Genomic DNA, 21,880 nt, shown 5'->3' with positions numbered 1-21,880 from the left:
CTGGCGAAACGCGTTTTGGATTGATTCTACATATATATTTCTTATATAAATTTTTAAATTATTATTTTATATTGATTATTTTTGTATTCAATAAATTTCCGTTTAAACCTTCCTTGGAGCTTCCCTTTTCTATTTCTACCAAATTGGTTCAAAGTGGAGGAGACCAGGAGGAGATAAAAAGAGGGTGTTGGATCTCCCTTAGAAGATCCTGAGGCGCTTACCATTAGAGCCAAGTGTGTTATTGGCTCTACGTTTGTGAGTTACCCATTTATCATTTATTTCTACTTATTTCTTTAATAACCATCTGCACTAAGATTTGCTTGTTTGTTTGCAGATTATTGTAATAGCACCTTGTCTACTTATACAATACTACTGTCTGAAAAGGTAAACTAAAGCTCCACTTATATCTTGTTTGATTTGCATGTTTTGTGTTGTGAAGGTTAAGGGATTCCTTCACTTAAGTGTAAGAGCTTACTTTCACCTTACTGTTATTGTGTGCACCTTCTTTTTATATACATAGGTTCTGGATATGTTATATCCAGAAAGATATTGATACTTTAGAGAGTTCAGAGAAGGGCTACTAAACTGTTTCATGGATTGCAGGATAAAACTTACCAGGAAAGGTTAAAGGATCTTAACATGTAGAGCTTGGAGAAAAGACGAGACGGGGGGATATGATAGAATCATTTAAATACATAAAGGGAATCAACACCGTAAAGGAGGAGACTATATTTAAAATAAGAAAAACTACCACAACAAGAGGACATAGTCTTAAATTATAGGGGCAAAGGTTTAAAAATAATATCAGGAAGTATTACTGTACAGAGAGGGTAGTGGATGCACGGAATAGCCTTACAGCTGAAGTGGTAGAGGTTAACACAGTAAAGGAGTTTATAAGGCTATCCTAACTATAAGATAAGGCCAGGGACTAATGAATGGGCAGAATAGATGGGCCGAACGGATCTTATCTGCCGTCAAATTCTATGTTTCTAATTATTAAACTAATGGAAATCTGTAAAAACAAACACAAAAAAACAACACATTTTGATTTGTTCTTTGAATTATTGGTGTACAATTTCTCACCCGGTAGTACCAGCCATATGTTTTTGATAAGTTTGCTATTAAGCCCAGAATGATTGAGATTCCCACTTCAGAGCAGCCACTGCTAATTACAGCTACCAGCATTAATTCAAACGCTCTCATGATGAGAAAGTGGCTGGTAAACAGTACAATTCTATCACCCCAACTCTGTTCACAGGACATCATTATCATAAGAGGGACTGAATTAATATCCCATTGCTGCTCTAAGACTAAAATAACCTTAACTGTAGTCCTAACCTGTAGTCCAATCTTTTCCCAAACTTTGAAAAAAAAGTAATGAAATATAAACTATCCATAACATTTGGAAGTTTGCGCTATGGGAAAACAATGCAAAGTTGGGAGCCACTTTAAAGTACATGATCCTAGGTTCCTATGACTTAGCTATGATGTATCCTAGTCAGTTTTGGACAGCCTATCTGTTGATATGGCTGGTATCAAGACAGTTTGCAAGGTTCTACCCTATACAATACAATTGGCTGATGAAATATACAGTTTAGAGGAACATGTTCTCAGGTGCATAGATATGAAAGCAAATCAGGGCAGGGAAGGATATGATTGGTTCGAAAGCAAGATAAATATCTAGAACTTTTCTGGGCTTCCACTGAATGCCTTTGGGTTTGGTATGCCTGAAATTGCAACAATATAATAAGAAATTCACTTTTTTCTGGATCTGCCTACTTCCTTCTCCCATAACCAATATAACTGTGCCACCTAAACACCAGTATTCCTTAGTATAGTTAAGGGAATAATAGACAACATGTTGAATTCCGCAGCATATTTTGTGTTTCAATATGTTCATTATAATTAAACATTGCGTAATAAATGACATTGTAATTTGCTATTATAATTTATTCAATTTGTAAAACAGTCTCAAGGAAACAAGATATGTGATGCATTAACTAAAGAATAAAACATGTATGGCTTAGCTTCATTAAAAACTTTAATAAATAGAGAAATATTTTTTTTTTTAAATATTATAATATTTTTCCTATTAACATCAACCTCTACAGCAAGTGATGCAAAGACAAGTCAAGGAGATAATCTAAAACACTGTGAAGCAACATTAACATATTAAACACTATGTAGTCGTACATTAATTCACATGGCAATTAAAGAAATGTATTAACAAGCACAATCATGCTAATAAATGAAGGATCAGTAATGCTATATCAGTTTGATTACATGTGTTAAGATACAATGGTTTATAAATAAAAGCCATATAGCATCTCATAAATGCATGGTGTGTGTGCATATAGCACATAAACCCTATAATTAATCATCACAATGGGGACATCAAAACAAAACTTGCTATGTAAACCAGAAAATAATTATATATCATTGTTTTTTTCCAACGGAAGCAAACATGTCCTTTATTTTATGAAGACAAAAACATATATAATGACCATCAGTTCCCTGGTGAGAATCTCAGAAAGTGATTGAACTGATTTATGCTTTGTTTTATACTTACAATCACTCAAGTGTAATGCACTATGGTTCTCCATATGTCCTTCGGAACAAAATTCTAACCTATTTATGTGCAGCAGAAGCACATTACTTCTACAAGAATAAACTCTACCAAATGATAATGAAAATAAAAAATATTTTTCCTGATCTTTCATAAACATCTTTTAGACATTTCACAACATTATGGCTATGCTAGTCTAGTCAAAGTAAAATTAAAGGGGAAGTATAGTCCTTCACTTGTGGACTATATTTCCAATGAATCTTGAATTGTTGGTGAGCCCTGAGAACTGATATGGGATTCACTGAGAGGTGAGAAGAGACTGATGAGGTCACATTGAGAACCCAGGTAAACACTGTCTCTGGATGGCTGCAAATAGTTTTACCATGACATTTTACCATTTATTAAATACGACATCATAACACACTGTCCTTCAGAGCTAGCTCAGATATAAGGGCTTAGAAGAAGAGTGGGTCCTAACAGTAATGTCATACTGCTCTATTGAGAAGTGTCCTTATTTCTATTTCTCTTTAAAAATGAAAAATTATGGTGGGCATGGTCTGACTGAGGAGCGAGCTTGACGTGCTCGTGTGAAGCTCCGCTCTGTAACTGCCACCAAAAGCTACAAAAGTACTCAAACTAGCAGAAAATGAGCCTAAAATTACCAACATGGAAAAAAGAGCCCCTAAGAAAACCTCCAAGAAGGGCTCAGACAGTTGCCGACCTGTTTGTGGTCTCTCGGGCCTTACCGCCCACTCAGCAAGATTGTATGTCGGTAGCTTTGGTGCAGCCGTTGTTACTTCAAGGGGCCAGTGGTGTTTATGTTTATTGAATTACTGGGTGGCCCCTTTTCCGAGATGGACATACAAACCATTCTTCCTGTCGACTCTGGCAGATTGTATGTGTGCTGGTTTGTCTTTGACTACTCGGCCAGCCATCCCCGGTCAGAGGGAAAGAGCTGCTCCTTTTAAAGGGGATGGGTGGGCCTCTGGTGGGAGGCATCTGTCGGTCACGCAAACTGAGGTAGGGTAGAGGTAACCTTAGCTGTGCGAGGTACGGGGGACAGGAAGTGAGTCCTTCAATTATCGTTTGGCAGGGTGGGAGGGATGGCTAGGAGGGTGGGGTGTTATAGGACCAGGATCTCAATGTTCCTCAGAAATTGCACCTCTTGTTTAGAGAGTTGAAGCGCACTCAGACATAGCCTTTCTCCAGGAAACACACCTACCCAGACATGCTACTTTTCCCTTAAGAGACCATTCATCCCGAAAAGCCTATGAAGCTAGGTCCCACCGTACAAATTAATGGAGTTACTATTCTTATTCATGTTAGATTCCCTTTTCGCTTTACTAGCTCTGATATAGACCCGCATGGGAGATATGTTATGCTGTCAGGGACCCTTTATTTGCACTTAATTCATATAGTCAATATATACGCTCCCAATACTCCTGACTCAGACTTCTGGGACAATATAGCTACCAAGATTTAAACTCTGTTGCATGGTATGCTAATATTTGGGGGGGATTTTAATGCTGTGCTGTGTCCTACAGCCGATAGAAGCTCACAAAGGGGCTTACAGCGCTCGTAAGGCAGAGGAGGGCAGGATAAACTTGTTCACAACTTTATACATCGTACGGGCCTGGTCAATGTCTGGAGGGCTCATCACCCTGTAGATGTTGATTATACATTTTATTCAGCACCCCATAATTCGTATTCCTGAACTGATTATTTCTTAGCTAACAATGCCGGCTTGGAACATACCACTGGTGCATTGGGTCCCTCACATGGTCGGACCACACCGATATTTCTCTGACGTTGGGCAATCTCTGTACTGCCTCTCTGTGGTCATGGAGGCTGAATACCTCTCTGCTATAAGACCCCGACATAGATACGAGCATTCGCAGGGACCTACAAGACTATTTTCTCAGGAACGACACGGAGGACCTGACCCCTTGTACCATATGGGCTACCCACAAAGCACTTATTGCGTGAGGCCAGTAGATCGATTTGCAACCTGCTTATCGAAGATACGGCCAGGTCTATCTTGTGGTCAAAAAGGACCTGTTATGAAAAGGCCAACAAAATGGATACGATACTGGCCAGATCCCTTAGACTAAAGCAGAGACATGCCCACATCACAAGCATTAGGCATCGGTACGGTTCATTGAAAATGAAACCAAAAGATATCGCTGAGGTCTTGACGGACTGTAAAAACTGTATGACCACTCCCCACAGTATCAGACTACCCAAACACTGCAAGATCTTCGCACCTTCCTCTCCAAACTCCACTTGCCTAAGCTCACCCCAGTGGCCATGGGTATATTAACGAGTGGGTAAATAGCGAGGAGATAGACAATGCAATATTAAATTTGAAAGGGAATAAGGCTCTGGTACCAGATGACTTTGATGGGAGCTATTACAAGGTGCTTCATGAGGAATTGACGCCAAAACTGGAAATGCTTTTTAATGCCTTCAGGGAAGGAGATCTACCCGACCGAGACATGTCATTGGCCACCATAGTTTTCCTACTAAAACTGGGTAGGGATTCCCTCTTACCCGACAACCACCACCCCATTTCCCTTAATAATCATGACTCAAAGATACTGGCAAATGTACTAGCTGAAAGACAATCCTTTTTTAGAAAAAACTAATAGATGCTGACCAAGTAGGATTTATACCTGGTCGCCAGCTATTTGAGAATAGGAGAAGGAATATAGACATTATTTGGAGGCAGATTACATGGGAGACACCCACATTGGTCATGTCTCTAGATGCTGAGAAGGCTTTTGATAGGGCCATTTGACCCTATATTTTCCCGCTGTTATCATATTTGGGTTTTCCGGCATCCTACATTACAGCGATCAGAGCTATGTATAGCAACATGACAGCGCAGGTGAGGATTGCGGGGGCCCCCAATGTCCCTTTCCAGCTCAAAAATTAATTGCAACGAGGGTGCCAGCTCTCCCACCTTCTTTTCATGTTATCGTTAGAACCCCCTCTTCAGGAGCTCCATGAACACCTGGATATCAATGGGCTCTCAGTAGGAGGCAAGCAATTCTTAGTATCCGCTTATGCAGATGACGTCTTACTGACGGTCACGAATCCTCTTGAATCTATGTTGGCCTTACATAAAGTTCTGCTGAAGTATAGAGATATATCGGGATACAAGGTGAACATGACCAAATCTAGTGCTCATACACTGGGGCTATTGGCTGCGGACACGGCAATTATTTAGACAACATATTACATTCAGCTCGCAATCTATTAAATACTGAGGCATACAACTAACAGCTGACCCAATGAAACTGTTCAAGATTAATTACACCCCATAATTGAAATCTTTAATTAGGGACAATTAGGGACGGATAAATTGATCTCATGGATCGGCCGCATACATTCCGTGAAGATCAATATACTGCCGCGTATATTATTTCTGTTTCAAGTGTTACCCATTCCGATTATGAAGGCAGACATGGCCCCTTTGCAGAAAGCCATAGGCTTATTTATATAGCAAAACGAGACATAGGGTCTCCAGAAACACCTTGTACCGCCCAAAAGCCGGGGGGGGGGGGGGAGGGGTGGACTGGGCCTGCCACATCTTTATTATTACTACATGGCAGCACAAGTCACCCAAATTGCAATGAGGCATGTCCCATTGGATGTAGGGAAATGGGTGGACTTGGAGTCGTTACTGATAGGGGCAGACTTCCCACAGTTTTACATGTGGGTGCCCAAAGAACATAAATCAATGTTGTGGTCTACATGCCTCCCCTATGTCTCTTCCCCCCCCCCCCCCCCCCACCCCCCCTCTCACGTGAGCCACTCAGGTTTATTCTGCCTTACCTTCAACCGTACTCTCTTGGACTTATTCAGATTTTTTTTTTCTCCTTCCCTAATTTTCCTATCTACATCTGTTTCCTAGTTTTTCTCGAGCTCCCTCCTGGAACCCTTAAAGTGTTATTATATTCATGGTCTTCTTCTGCAACAGCACCCACTATCTAGGTTACGAAGGGAAGATGTACTTATAACTGTTATGACAATTAACTAGATTGGAGCTCCCACTCTGTACTTTAACGTCTTTGGACGGAACGGCAGGGAATTACCTTCTTATCCGTTCCTTAATCTACAAATCTTATTTATATTAAAATACCTGATTGGGGGCGATACAAATTAGCCGTAAAGGACTTTGAAGGAAATTGTTGGTATTGACATGCATTACTCTTTACACATGAGCCAATGTTCACTAGGATGCATGATTTTGAATGCTATGTATTACCATTGTATTCATACAATTACATGTAAAAATGTTATTGTGTATCAACCTGTCAGTCAAAAATAAAGAATTGAAGAAAAAAAAATGGAAAATTATGCCATACAAGTTTTTGGAGGGCCATTGATAGATTGTCAATATATACTCCTTATTTTGCTAAACAAAGCAAGGTACAATTACAAAATATGGGGTTTCTGAATAGTTAGAAAAAAACAAAAACAAGCAAAACACTCACCGCATATCAAGAAGAACTAAAAGGAGTGCAATATCCTTTTACTCAAAAGGTTCAACTTGTCTATGCACAGTATTTTTTAAATGACTTGTTAGCACAAACACTAGTACACATCCAGTACTTGGATTTATTTTCAATTTATTTCAGTGAATTGCTATTAGCAGTCACAAAATAATTAAAAATATGTTTAAAATGCATAAAACATGGTTATTGCCAGCGAGCTATGTTCACAAAGCATTCTATCTCATTTTTTTTTACCAAAAAAACATTCAAGAGTTTTGTGCCAACTGTGCAAAATAAAATCCTCGTGCTTTTTCTTCTTTACATCTGCAATTTTAAATCCTTGTGTTGGAAATTCAAATAGAAAACTAGGTACATGCAGACTTACCAACCAGTTGGGTGAATATACTAAAGAACTTGCTCGTCATGGTTTTGATCTCATTATTAGCCAGCGTGATAGATTGTATATCTTGAGTTACATCGGCCATAACTACATAAAGGCCAACAGGGAAGCTTGTCAGAGCACACTTTGACAGATCTGGAGAATAAACAAACAAACAAAAATAATCATTATCTTTTCATTTCAAAATATATTTCCTTTGCTTTCTGTTTGAAAATTAAGTAAAATTTTAGGTTTTTTAAGCAGCAGAGTGCTTTAACATGATTAAATATATTTTTACATATTTTCCAAATTGCCACCAAGTGTCAGGATGTCAACTCTATTTAACAATGAACATGAAATGAAAAACAATTAAACTACGCCTGTTTGATTCACATTGTGCCTGTCTCACACATTGTCTGAGATATTTTTCTTCTTTCTTTTTTTGTATACAGTATTTAATATCAGAAAGTATTAAATTAATGATCGGTTTCAGAGCACTAATAATTAGGTTTGAACTCCTGGTTAAGTTACACTAGTTATATTTACTGTTGTAAATGATAAGGTTATTAGCAGTGAGGCAATTGCACATTACAATGGCAATATAAACTTAGATCTGACAATGAAAGGGAAAAAACATATTTTGTTTTTACCATATTAGTATTACTCATGCAGACTTGATAATGTCGCTACTTATTCAAGTAGAATAAAAATGCTTTTTAAACAAGATTACAGTGTTAAATATAAACACAATACTCAATAAGAAAAAAATCTGGCAAAGAGTACAGAGAGGGCTACAGGGGTACTAAAAGGGCTTAACCCTAAAGCATACAGAAAATACAGAAAATAAGGAAATGAGGGAGAAGCATCCCTAAGCAGGAAGCAAATCCCATCAAAACCAGTACCCCCTATACACTGCTAATATAGATAGAAACTTGCAAGAAAGACTGTATCTCAGACAAGGTTAAAAAAATAACAAAGTTTTATTAATAGTAAAATAAACGTTAAAATATAAACACCAAGTGTCCAAAGATACACCAGACTGCTTAACCTATAAATAGAAATGGAAAAATACTGAGGGATATAAACCAGCTATATTCAAAGAAACTAGTAACAAAGTTATGGTGTAAACTTGATACCTCGTAGGTGGTTCACTCAAAACAACAGAGTAGCTAGTAGAAAATGAAGCAACATAGACAACAAAAGTAGCAGTGGATCTGCAATACTCATAGTATAATGAGAAATAGCTGTCGTAAGCACAGATTAATCCAAATGTAGTGGAGTCATGGTCATCTATAAATGAAAAAAAAAACAGCGTTCCCTCTATATACCTACTTACTATGCGTAAAATACTTAAAGATCCTATTGACTTACTAAATAATATAATCACTCAAACTGAATTAGCACTATATATATCAAAAAGATGAGTAAATCGAAAGGACAGAAAAAGGCAGATAATTGAAATTAAAGTAAGAAGTGGTATAGAGGGTTCTCACAACTCCATAGATAGTATGTACAAAACCAGAGACTCAGCCAGCAGAAAGAGTCCCTAGATAGGTGTAGTGTGTTAAAACATAACAGGCTACAAATAAGGCAGTCTGTTAAACGTGAATAAACACCCACAGCCCGACGCGCGTTTCGGCGATAATAGTCGCCTTTCTCAAGGGCACGATTAAGCAAGCAGACTCCACTTACCCCCCTTCTCCGTATATAGATCTGGCGCCAAAACCCACTTTCAATTAGTGGGATGTGTCTCCATTCCAACCGCCAATGCAGTTCAGCGGTGGGAGGTCCCAGAGATCAGCACTTGAGCAGATCCCAAATGAGGACGCGCATTAGTGTAACAGTCTAGCCGCGCATGCACTCAGCGCACTTCAGCACAGCAGTACGCCTGCGTCCTCATTAGTTCCACCAGACGCCCCCTAAGGGCAGACTGGTGAAAAGACATAGCACTCTATATTTAATCAAATCAACTCACAATGTCATAAATTCATTGGGGCATGCATTATCAAATGAGAATATAGGAGTTGTGTAAATAGTAGTCAATATTAAAGAGTAACCTGTGAAATGGTGGAGAAGGGGAGGAAGGGGACATGAACAATACATGGTAATAAAGTAATAAACGGGCAGGTAAAATTAAAAGTATATCAATCATAGATAAAAAATCACAGTGTTGTAAACCCAATGGTCTTTCAGAGTCCAGAGACACATTGGTAGTGACGACTATAGTACTATATATATGAAAAAATCTCATATATGCCGGAGACAAAAAGTAGTCAAAAAGTAAGTAAATAGAGTGGCCATGAAGGATACATATATATACATATATCTCATATGCTTAAAAGACTAATATAAAGTAAATTGGCCCCACTAAATTGAAGTAAATTAAATGAAAGGGGCAAAAGAGAACCCCTCATTGAGACCTAGAAGTTGTAGTGTTTTAAGCCTATAGATCCATCTAGACTCCCTCTGTCTTAGTATCATAGTCCCCGCGCCTTGGATGTCTCTTAACCCACTCCAAGCCACAAAACTTCAAATTACTAGGATCACCCTGATGGTGTTCCTTGAGGTGTCTTGAGATAGGTGTCTCAAAGGCGATTCTTAGGGGATCTTACATGCTCCATAATCCTTTCTTTGAAGGCTCTGAATGTCTTACCAATGTATTTTTGTCCGCAGGAGCAAGACAGCAAATATATCAGGCCTACCAGATTACAGTGTGGTCGCTTTCTCATTTTTTTTGTTTTGCATTTACATGGCACTTTGAAATGGCATATCGAAACAAGTAATTTAATTCCATTCACTTAAAATTTTTAATGAACTTTGCATACCCCCACTGTAAGAGGACAAGTACAAGAAAAGCATGTGAATGATAACAAAACAGATTGGGGATAAATAACATCCCATGGAATAATTCCATTGAAGTAGTTCTTCCCAATCTTATGACATGCTAGAAGACATTATCTGTGATAAACCGTTATAGAGGTGAGCTGTGGTTTGGTCTGGTGTTTGTATATATATGTGTGGGTAGTTGTATTTTTCAAATGAGACTCAAGGCTGGCATGTAATCAATAATTTTAATGCATTATATTGATAATGTATTGAAAATATATTAAAAACAAACCCCTAACTTAAAGGACAACTATCACATAAAAAAATTAAATAATATCATTATTAAAAATAGTTAACTTACCAAGCAAGGTCTTTCCACTTACCACTGTTCCACTGTTCCACTTACAATACCATTATGGCTATTTATAAACTGTAACACTGTGATAATATGTGGATGTTGCTGGGGGGAATGGCATGATAATAATGCAGCACCTAATGAGACTGACTATATTTAACCATAATTCTAAGGATGTCAGGGGATCCTTTTTAGCATGCTGCTTACTTACCTAAAGTGTAAATTAGGATAATGCTAAACAATGGTAAAGTTGAACAACGAATACCCTCACTAGCATTTAATTTTAGAATCACTTAAACAGGGAAGGTTACAGGTGAAGGACTATTTACCTTACTATACAACCAACTAAGTGAACCAAAAATATTATATCTTAGGAGTTGCTTAAAATAGACTTAATGAACACTTTAGTCAAACTCGTATGCTATTAAAATGCCACTGAGAATGAGCGATAGTACTTCTCCTCCCTTTCACATACACATTAATATTGCTGACCTCACATAGCCACCACCACAGGGAGGTCAACACAACTCTCCACCCCCTTATGGTATGAAAAGCTCACACAAAGGGCTTCTTTGTATATAGCTTGTGTCTTGTTACCTAATTTATTTGTTAGTTTGTTTCTCCCCTACCTTTCCTACCACACAGGGAAATACACTGTCACTTTACTTGATAGTCCAGCCCAGGCGAAAAAAAGAGACAGAGGTCCCTCTAAGGATAACTCTTCTCTAGGGCTTAACCCTGGTAAATATATACACAAAGAAAGAGGTAAAGCCCCTCTAAAGGGACTTAAAGATGGAAGAATCCCTATTCTAATTATAAGCCATGTAAAAATAGTGAATAATGCATCTGTGCTTAAATAATCAATATAAATAAGAACACAAAAAAGCCCTACTTAAAAATAGGCAAGACATAACCCATCCACGTCCTAACAAATCAGGGACATGGAATCGCATGTTCACCATTACATGAGTGCTAATACAAGATGAATACCATTTCCATTGAGTGAAGCTGGTCATGTTCTCAGGTTTATTTGCTACACATCTTTGATTTGCAGATTGAAACTCCCACCACACCATTACTACTCTCCACCAATGCTATGCATTACAACCACTAACTCTGAGTTATGCAAATATTCTTCAATATTCTAGGGACCTAAATACACCCCATAAATGCCTTATGTTATTGAAAAATGCTAAACAAACTAAGGTAAATTTACTGTGCATACAAGAAACACACTTCACAAGGGACAAAGCTCCCACGTTTGGTATGAAAGATTTATTACATTAATTCCATTCCACTCCTCTAAATCCAGAGGTGTATCCATTCTTACACATAAGAAGATGCCCCTAAGCAAACGTTCTGATAATGGTGCTCTGACTGTAACACCATCCAGAGGACTTCAGACTGCTGCACTGTTTCTGAGCATATCCGAGTACCACCATTTTTAAGTGCCCCTGAAATACCCACATTTTGGCAACTCCTGGCATTAAAACCAGAGTTGTCAGTGGTAATTCAGAAAATGATTTAGCTTGTTTATGATGGATGGCATGTTTGAGCTTATGGGTACACAAACCAAATTGTATGCCAGCCAATATTTAATTTCCAAACCCGATTCTCACAACAGAAGGAAGAATATCTGACAGCACTGACATGAAAATGTATTGGGTGCTTATATCATTAATGGGGATTGTGAAAAAAACACAGTATTAAGAGTTACCCCTGAAGTCCATTCTCAAATCTCATTCATGCGATTCTACGGTCCCTCCCTGGCTATCTCTTCATAGAACGCTACCCTCACCTCTGCCCTGGACACTGCATCCTGTTCCAAATATACACCTCAAGGAGAATGCAACCGTGGCACACAAAGTCAACTCGCTCCCTGCAGAGATGCTCCTATTTAGCTGAACGCTGCTGGAGGAAGTCTCGCACCTTATGAGACTTTCTCCATTATAAATTAATCTTGTGTTTGTACAGCGCAGCCCTCACTCTTGCTAAACAATCATACTTTACCTCTCTCATTAGTTCATGCTTCCACAATCCCATTCATCTCTTTGATACCTTCAACTCTCTTCTTCGCCCTGTGTTGGCCACCCTGCAAAGTAAACTTTCAGCTGATAGCTTGCATGCTATTTTACTAATAAGATAAACCAGTTAAGATAACATGTTTCCCCTCTTCCCTCCTCTCTCAACCACACTTGGACCATTCCTTTCCTAGCCTTTAGGCTTTCTCCCCAGCTACTGAACAAGAGCTGGCTGCGCTTTTCTTAACCTCTCACCCCACCGCTTGATCCCGCCTCATCTCGCCTTATCAGATATTTCTCCCCTGGTCTTAAACATGCTACTGTTGTACATGTCTTTAATAAGCCATCACCTGACCTGCCTTCCTTTTCCAATTATCATACCATATTGCTGCTCACTTTTTCCTCAAAGCTTCTAGAAAAACTTGTCTTAATGCATCTATCTTGCTTTCTCAATTTGAACGCTCTCCTCTTCATTCTTGCTTCTACCCCCTACATTATATGAAGACTGCTCTTATTAAAGTAACAAAATGGTCTGCTTAAGGCTAAATCCAGGGGCCACTATTGTATACTAATAATTTTTTGACCACTCTGCTGCCTTTGATCATGTTGATCATGTCCTCCTTCTTCAAACTCTTCAATCCATCTGTCTCTGTGACACTGTTCTCTCGTGATTTTGGTTCTCTCTCTCCCAGCATTCATTCGGTGTCTTTTTTTCTAATGACACCACCACCCCTCATCCTGTCTTGGTAGGAGTCCCACTAGGGTCTGTTCCTGGTCCCCTACACTGCATCTGTTGGCAAACTTATGTAATACCTTTGGATTCCGATACCATCTGTATGCCGATGACACCTAGATATATCTCTTCACCTCTGATCTATTCACTGCTCTCCTAAAACCCATCACCACTTGCCTTTCTTCCATCTGAATGGATGTCCTCCCTCTTCACGAAACTTAATCTCTCTAAAACTGAGCTTCTTGTTTTTCCTCCTCATAATACCGATGTATTCCTATTTCACTCTCCCTGCAAGTTGAGGATTATGAATGTCCTCTGAAATCAAGGTAATGAGTGTGAAAAAACACTAATAAAAGTATAACTACAAAATGGGGCTGGCATTTGTGATATAGTGAAAAGACCATACATCTCAAAATATGACATCTGGAATACTCTGGGATGACTACTTTGTATGCCACAATGGTGGAAAAGTTAATACTAACTTTGGTCAGGGTTTGTAACTAAGTGGCTACTAAAACAGACTGGACATACCCGATTTTGAATAACATTGGTTGTTTACTTTTGCTAATACTATGCCATGATGATAATTTTAATACCTTTGCTGCCATACCGTCTCAAAGGCAAGAGAGGCCCAGCAAACCAATCTGGCAAATGTCAATGTGTAAAAACTGAAATGGGCAGAGGGTGGGCTTGACTGCCATCCTAAACGGTTGCGTGATGGTCGAGAGAATAACTGACTTTATACTTATAAGCTGCCTTGATTTGCGCCTTTATGGGCAATAAGATTACTGAACTTTTCAGGCCTATCAGAGTGGCTCAGATTTTGACAGATGCTTGTTGCTTTGATACCTACAGGGCCGGATTAACATAGGGGCTGATGGAGCTGCAGCTCCAGGCCCATGCCCATGGAATAGCCCCATTAAAATATATATATATATATATATATATATATATATATATAATTATTTTTTTACACACTACTCTTAGGGTTGCCACCTGGCCGGTATTTATTAGAGGCTACCTGGCCGTGCCGGTATTGCAGTAATACCAGCAATACAAATGCGGGTATTTTTCTCAGTATAAATGGAGATTACTCTGCAATACCAGCACCTGGCCAGTAGGGGTGTGTGGAGAGAGGCAGGGATAAGAAGTTACAGCATATAACTGCCTCTCTCTACTACTCACTGATCCATGGGGGAGCAGCTACACAGCACATAGAGTCCAGACAGCAGCTCTACAGCTCAGGTAAATGAGGAAGGGGGGAAAGGCAGCAGGGAGACATGGGGACACTGAGACACTAGGGGACACTATGAGACATGGGGACACTGAGACACTAGAGGACACATGGGGACACTGAGACACTTGGGGACACTGGGAAATATGGGGACACTGTGAGACATGGGGACACTAGAACATAGGGATGCTGTGAGATATAGGGACATTGGGATACACTGAGACATTGGGACATGGAGACACTAAGGACACAGTTTCCCCATGTCTCCCAGTGCCCCATGTCCCCCAGGCAGTGTCCCCATGGCTCCCAGTTTCCTCTAGTCTCCCAGTGTCCCCTAGTCTCTCAGTGTCTGTGTCCATATGTCTCTCAGTGTCCCTAGTGACTCAGTGTACCCATGTCTCCCAGTGTCCCCATGTCTCTCAGTGTCCCTGATGTCCCAATGTCTCCTAGTGTCCCCATGTCTATGTCCACAGTGTCACTGACACTGTGATACATAGGGACACTGAGACACTGGGGGACACTGGTAAACATGGGGACACAGAGACATGGGGACGCTAAAACACAAAGGGGACGCTATGAGACATAGGGACATTGGGATACACTGGGACATTAGGACACGGAGACACTAAGGACACAATTTCCCCATGTCTCCCAGTGCCCCATGTCCCCCAGCCAGTGTCCCCTAGTCTCTGTGTCTGTGTCCCCATGGCTCTCAGTGTCCCCATGTCTATGTCCACAGTATCACTGACACTGTGATACATAGGGACACTGAGACACTGGGTGACACTGGGTGACTTGCCCCCCTAAATATAGTAAAATCACACTTGTATTCAAGCCTGCAGCTGCTGGCTCTGCCCCTATTTGCCTCTGTACTGACTCTGTCTGCTGACATCATCAGAAGTGGTGGTCTGAGCAAATTACAATGCTTCCCCAAAGGATAGACTGAGACTGTCAACTAGGCAGATCAGGGGCAGAGCCAGCACAAGTCAAACATAGCCCTGGCCAATCAGCATCTCCTCCCACAGATAAATTGAATCAATTAAGAAACGTCAGTGTCTGCATGCAGAGGGTGGAGACACTGAATGGCAGTGCTGCACACTAGGCAGTACTGCCCCAGGAAGCACCTCTAGCAGCCATCTGAGTGTTTACTGCAAAAAAACTGAAGGGAATGATTTACTTACCAGAACAAATACAATAAGCTGTACTTGTTCTGGTGACTATAGTGTCCCTTCAAGTTTGGAAGCTTAAGAGGGCTGTATGGGAACAAAACTTGTGTGGACTGGCTGACAATAAAATTAGTTAAGGTAATGCAGACTTTGGTCTCTCTAACACTGTGGCATGTCCCCTTTCTTCTACATCCACCTTTTCTCTGTCCCAGACTATATACCAGGAACTTCTGCTAGTAAGAAGGTAAGGAGACAAGTGGACATGTGAGTGCAAGGGGACAATCCTTAGAAAGCACGTCATTTGATGCATTTATGCCAAGCTCGGGGTGCTGCCTGCATAGCATGCCCTTAGTTGGACAGCCTGCATGATTGGCAGACAACCTGACATGCATTCATGCCAGGCTGGCCTTCCAATTCTTTGGACAGACATGCCCCCTTTTTAGGCATGTTCGCCTCTTTTGGCAGGTCTGGTCACGTGATTTGCGCCAGTGGCCCACCCTTTTACCCTGCCCATTGACTTCCTGCTTCAATGGACACTGCTGTTAGGGGGTATGGATTTACTTGAAATATGGAAGCATAAATTAGAGAGATTAGCATAGGGTATGTATTTTCTTATAGCTGCATCCTTTGAGTTTCCCTCCAGCACCATCTGCATCAGATACATGACGCTTGGGAGGTATGATTGTTTTTGTGTTTTTGGTCGATAATATTCTCTAAGTAGGCCCATCATAATTGTCAGCACCAGGCCCATTAATATGGCCCTGGATACCTGCTCCCATCATGACAGTGAGGGATATCCTGGTAATTACCAATGGTGTTGCAAAAACCCCATCAACTCTTCAAGCATATGGTGTGACATAATCACTAAGATGGTGGATGCCTTGTGCTTCTCCATAAATGGTGGCTTACTACCTTCTACTCTGGACAGGCTTGATGCTCTATTTGCTGCTTTGTGGCTGAGGCTCTACAGTGGCCTGCATTCTTCCATGCTGGAGATCAACAGAGATACTCTGACTCAAGCATCCACCAGCCTGCAGCCCATGTAGGGCTCAAGATCCCATGCATGGAGGAAGGCCTATGCTGCTCAGTGAATCCTTCAGACATTAAAGGGCCCACTGTGCGCTGGTCCCGGAAACACGCCATGGCCTTTACCCTTTTCTAGGCAAGGGTCTTAAACAGGGGATTCCCCTCTATACCACCAACACCCTGATGATAGCCATGGGAGAAGAGGATATTGACATTGCTTGAAAAGCAGACACGGCTTTAAAAACCTCTATGCCAGTGGTTGGTGGGGCATGGTTCCACACTGCATGATAGACAGGACTGGTTAGAGTAGTGCTATTGTCAGCCTTGCTGCCTGAGAGCGGACCTGTGGTTTACTTCACATGCACGGGATGGATTCCTAACAGTGTTCTTCCTTAATCTTCTCTCTGAGCCTCGTGCCCGGCCTCTCGACAAGGTGTTGGCTGACAGATTTATCTTACTAAAAATGTTCGACTGTTCTTAATAAAAGGTCTGCTATTTACTATGCTCAGCAACAGTTATATATAACCATGCATTTCTATTATTATTTTATTACTCCACAACAAAGCAAACCCCTGTCACTTACTTACAGTTTGGGCTGATTTAGGGTTTCTTGCAACTCCTTTCACATAGCAAGTTTGCCATATGTATGTCTATGTCCTAACATTGCTTACCTTTCTTTGGCTATTTCTATTCGAATGTTTAAATGTGGTATTTGTGTTTAATTCAAGCTGAACCAACAAGTATATTGCGGTGACTGTTTATCAGTGTGTTAATATCCTTACAAAACTGCATGTGAAATCTTTGTATAACATTTAATTTTCTTATAATTTTAAAATGATGTATTTGTGTTCTCTGCTAATCGAGCAGAATGTTGGCACCTGTTTATCTGTATAATGCTACTTTTGCAAACTTGGCAGCATAATCTTTGTATATCTCATTAAAAAAAGATTGAAAAAACAAAAAACACTGAAATGGGAAAGCCTCATATTTGACCCTGTAACTTTCCAAAATACCATGAGACATGTACATGGCAGTCATTGTTGTACTCGTGGGACATGACAGCATACAAATGTGTGGGGGGTTTTGTTGCAGTAAAATCTAGCAGTATTATGACATTCACAGTTAAAATGCCGTGACATTTCTTAATTTCTCACACAATTTTAGATTATTCCTATTAAATTGTGTTCCGTATATAAATATTTGATGTGTCATTAAAGCCCTATTTCTCCTGAACAAAATGATATATTTGTGCACTAAATAAGAAAGCAGTAAATTAGGGTTGAACAGACATATAGCTCAAATTCTAGGTTTTGTTTTGGTTCAGAATTTGGACATTTGCCTCTGTCCTTAAGAGGTTAAATAATGTTGTGTACATGATTGTGAATATTTATGCTCCAAAGAACACCAAAAGAACTTTCTACATAAAGTCTTAACTAAACTGACATCCTTACAACAGGGTGTAACCATAATATGTGGAGACATTAAAGGACGTCTTAACAACTCTCTCTTACAAGACAGCTCTGTTGTTTCAAAAGTGGAGGATATACAGTGAGAACACTTCCAACACTTACAGTGACAACACTTACAGTGAGAACACTTACAGTGAGAACACTTCCAATCCAAACCAATAACACCCAAGGAATGTCTCTGTTGTCGGCGTGGCAAATTCACAAAACAGTACTACACGGTGCAATGCAATGCAAAAAACCTATCTCACACAAAAATTCCACATATCCTAATAGTGACAGATGATACCAGAAAAGTAATGTAATTCCTACGCTACATTAACACTAACCATTAACTTAAGTTGTGATGAGACTAAACACAATAAAAGTTCTCTTTTGTCTTATTTTATAGATGTGGCAATTTCAAGAGAAATAGGCACTTGGAAAAAGCTCCTGGCTGTTGAGCACAATCAGGAAAGTTGCCCCCCTCACTAGTTTTGACTGCTCACTCAAAGCAGAAATTAGGGTTTCTCATAAGAAGCATCAGTTTCAATGGTTCTCTAAAAGTGGATCATGGTAATTGCCGCTCATGTGCCCTGAGTCCTCTATGAGAGGTATTGGATTGGCCAGGTGGATCATCCCTAATGAGTTGGGGTTGAAGTGAAAATGCAGTGAGAAGATAGTCTCGACACTGAATTAAATGTATGCAAGTTATTTTGCAGAAGAACAGTGGGAAGGAGCCTAAATCTAATATGTGAAGAAACACTCTACCATTACAAACAAATGCATTCATCATGCTGGGCTGTTTCTTTCACAAATTTTACAATATAGGGGGGAAACAACTTCCACCCACCATGCACTTAAGATCCACTCTCCAAACCTCCAAAGTATTGATTATACCGGCATAAGAGAGTGGGCTTACATGTTTTTTATGTTTCACTGTGGCAGGTTCATACAATGTATGATCATATACTGTAACTAAATCCCCATGATATTGATTTATCAGGTTTTTTAAAAAAATATTCTGGGCTTTAAATTTAGTCTGAAGTGGGGTATTCCAAATGTTATACGTTATAAATATTAGTCATCAGCAGCACCCTTATAAGATGCGTATATTAAGGTGAACGATGTCTTCCTTTTCTGTATATAATATGAGTGCATTAGCTAAGCATTCCTGATTTTTCACCCCTCCGTGTCTTAGATGCTTTATTCCAGAGCCATGCTTAACAACAACTCATAACAAGCTTTCGAATGCTGCTGTCTTACCAAATATACTATTGATATTGCATATGATATATAATGGTTTCCCATTATTAGCCTATTTTTTTAAGTATTTTATTTTATTTATTTATTTTTTTAGAGATCATGGTTTTAGAGATTATTTTCATAGTTAAAATACTCTGAACAGGTGTGTATTTCAACTTGCTGCATGAAAATATCAATATCACTATTGAAATGATCCTGCAAGAAAGGAAAGAAGATCAAACAGTTTAATTCATGGCACTGCCCGATTATTTAGTATATAAATCTAGTCTAACCCTGTTCATATTTATAATATTACAAATAATAGATACTTCCCTCTAGACAATACATAAGAGTAGCATATCTATTAATCAGATGCCTTCATGTGGCATATGCCATTCTGACAGTAAATAGAATATATACAAAACGCGAATGCACAATTACTTTGATTGGACATTCTATGTTTCATATTTATTACTTATGCCCCACATTTTTGAAATATTTTCTTTTCTCTCAACTGGTTGATGTTTAATTTTATATCTATATTGTTACAGATTGTTTTCCTGTTTCTGTATGTTTGCTGCTTTTGTCATGTGTAATCTTAACTTTTCGTATTTTTCCCCCTATCGGCACATTAAACTAAAAAGATGTTGGCAACAGATGTAGGAGGTCAAACAAAGTTGTTGCTTTTTTCCATTCTAAACAGAAATTAGAATTATCATAATTATATCTAAAGCATCATTACATTCCACATGCTTGTAAAATAGGTGGACAGGACATTCAAATGAATTCACAGCTTGTAGATTTTAGACATCTCCTAGACTGTAAGGTCATATGAGCATGACCTGCTTCATCTTTTGTTTCTCTCCTAATAATATGGTAAATGATTTACTTGTATTCCCATTGTAAAATTGTAGTGCTGTAGAACAGGATGGTGCTATAAAAACGATGAGAATAAAATTAATGAACAAAAGGTACCAAGTAGGCTTTGTTCAAACAATTTAGAATCTAATGACAATAAAATTACACAAAAGTTAGCATGCTATTCAAAATAAAAATTAATTGGATTACTAGTACTAGCAATACAGTACGAAATACGTAGATTACTTGAGTGGAGAATAAAGTAGGGATTAATAAAAAAGGGAGTTGGGGTAGGGAAGAAAAAATAATTGGTTAGTTGATATGCTGTCCTACCCGCTTGCTTTCTGATGGATTTTTTACAAGATGAAAGAGTTGGGGAAAGTCTAATTGACAGGGGGAAGGAATTATTTTAGAATTGAGCATTAGTAAAGCATTGAAAGTGTTAGTTGGAAGTACTAGTGGGAACAGAGGAAATTTTAATGACACTAATAAAATAGGCATGTGTGCTAGCACAAAAAAAAACATATGGTAAATTCTGAAAGAGATTTTATGATGTATGCAAATGCAGTGATCAACTGCAATGAACAAATATGACTTAGTCATCCTACATTGCTGGCTGAAGCACCCTGATTATAAGATGCAAATTCTTATCAGAGCAAATATATGCAATTTCTGCTCATTACAGAAGAGGTTCATATGTTTATTTCTAATTTTCAGAATTAATAGTCACTATAAATATTTAGTGGTTACCTGTGCCAATGAGCTGTTCCCGAAATCTTATTATTAAATCCTCTATCATTTGCTTTATCTCTGGTTAAATATGATGTAATGTGAGGTAAACATGGCTTTGACCAGTCACATTATGCAATATGCATTGCATCACAATAGTGTGAAAATATACAAGTGCAGAAGATAACATAAAATTACTACCGGTAATTATTTCTTTAACATGAAGGAAAGCACTCAGCGTTTTTAAATTAAACAAATAACTGCTTAATTTTAACCCCTTAAGGACCCCCAATTGTACAAGTTCTAATCAAAACAATTTTTGCAAATTTTGCAATTTAAGTCTATTCAACCATAATTCACCTCTTTCATATTAAGTGCACCCACGCGTATTATATATAATTTTATTCAGGAGAAACAGTGTGTTTATTTCACATCAAATGTTTAGATATGAAACATAATTTAATATGAATAAAATCTAAGAAAGTGTGAGAAATAAAGAAATTGTATTTTTTACATCTGCATGGCATTTTAACTGCAATAAAATACACATATTCATGTTCAGTAATGTCTCACGAGTACAAAAGTACCCCTAATGTACAGGTTTTATGGGTATTTGGAAAGTTACAGGGTACAATATAGCACCTTTGCTTTTTCAGCTTTTAAACATTGAACTTTGCCAGATTGGTTTGGTGGGCCATTGTTGCATTTGTGACCATATAGCAGCACAGGAATGAAAATTGACCCCATCAATACCATTTGCGAAAGTAGACAACCCAGGGTATAGCGGAGCTGCAATAT

The 21,880-nt window shown here is 38.9% G+C and overlaps 1 protein-coding gene across 6 annotated transcripts in view; it reads right to left on the bottom strand.

Moving 5' to 3' along the window:
* LRRC20 (leucine rich repeat containing 20) overlaps positions 1–21,880 on the bottom strand; it is a 629,937-nt gene that overhangs the window by 431,858 nt on the left and 176,199 nt on the right. For all 6 annotated transcript variants that reach the window (XM_063433587.1, XM_063433584.1, XM_063433588.1 and 3 more), the window contains one exon: positions 7,451–7,600. In XM_063433587.1, coding sequence (XP_063289657.1) covers positions 7,451–7,600 — 150 coding nt within the window. The remainder of the gene's footprint in view (positions 1–7,450; positions 7,601–21,880) is intronic.

This window comes from Pelobates fuscus, chromosome 10 (genome assembly GCF_036172605.1).
Source record: "Pelobates fuscus isolate aPelFus1 chromosome 10, aPelFus1.pri, whole genome shotgun sequence".
Taxonomy (NCBI): Eukaryota; Metazoa; Chordata; class Amphibia; order Anura; family Pelobatidae; genus Pelobates; species Pelobates fuscus.
This window is presented reverse-complemented; position numbering and strand designations above follow the sequence as displayed.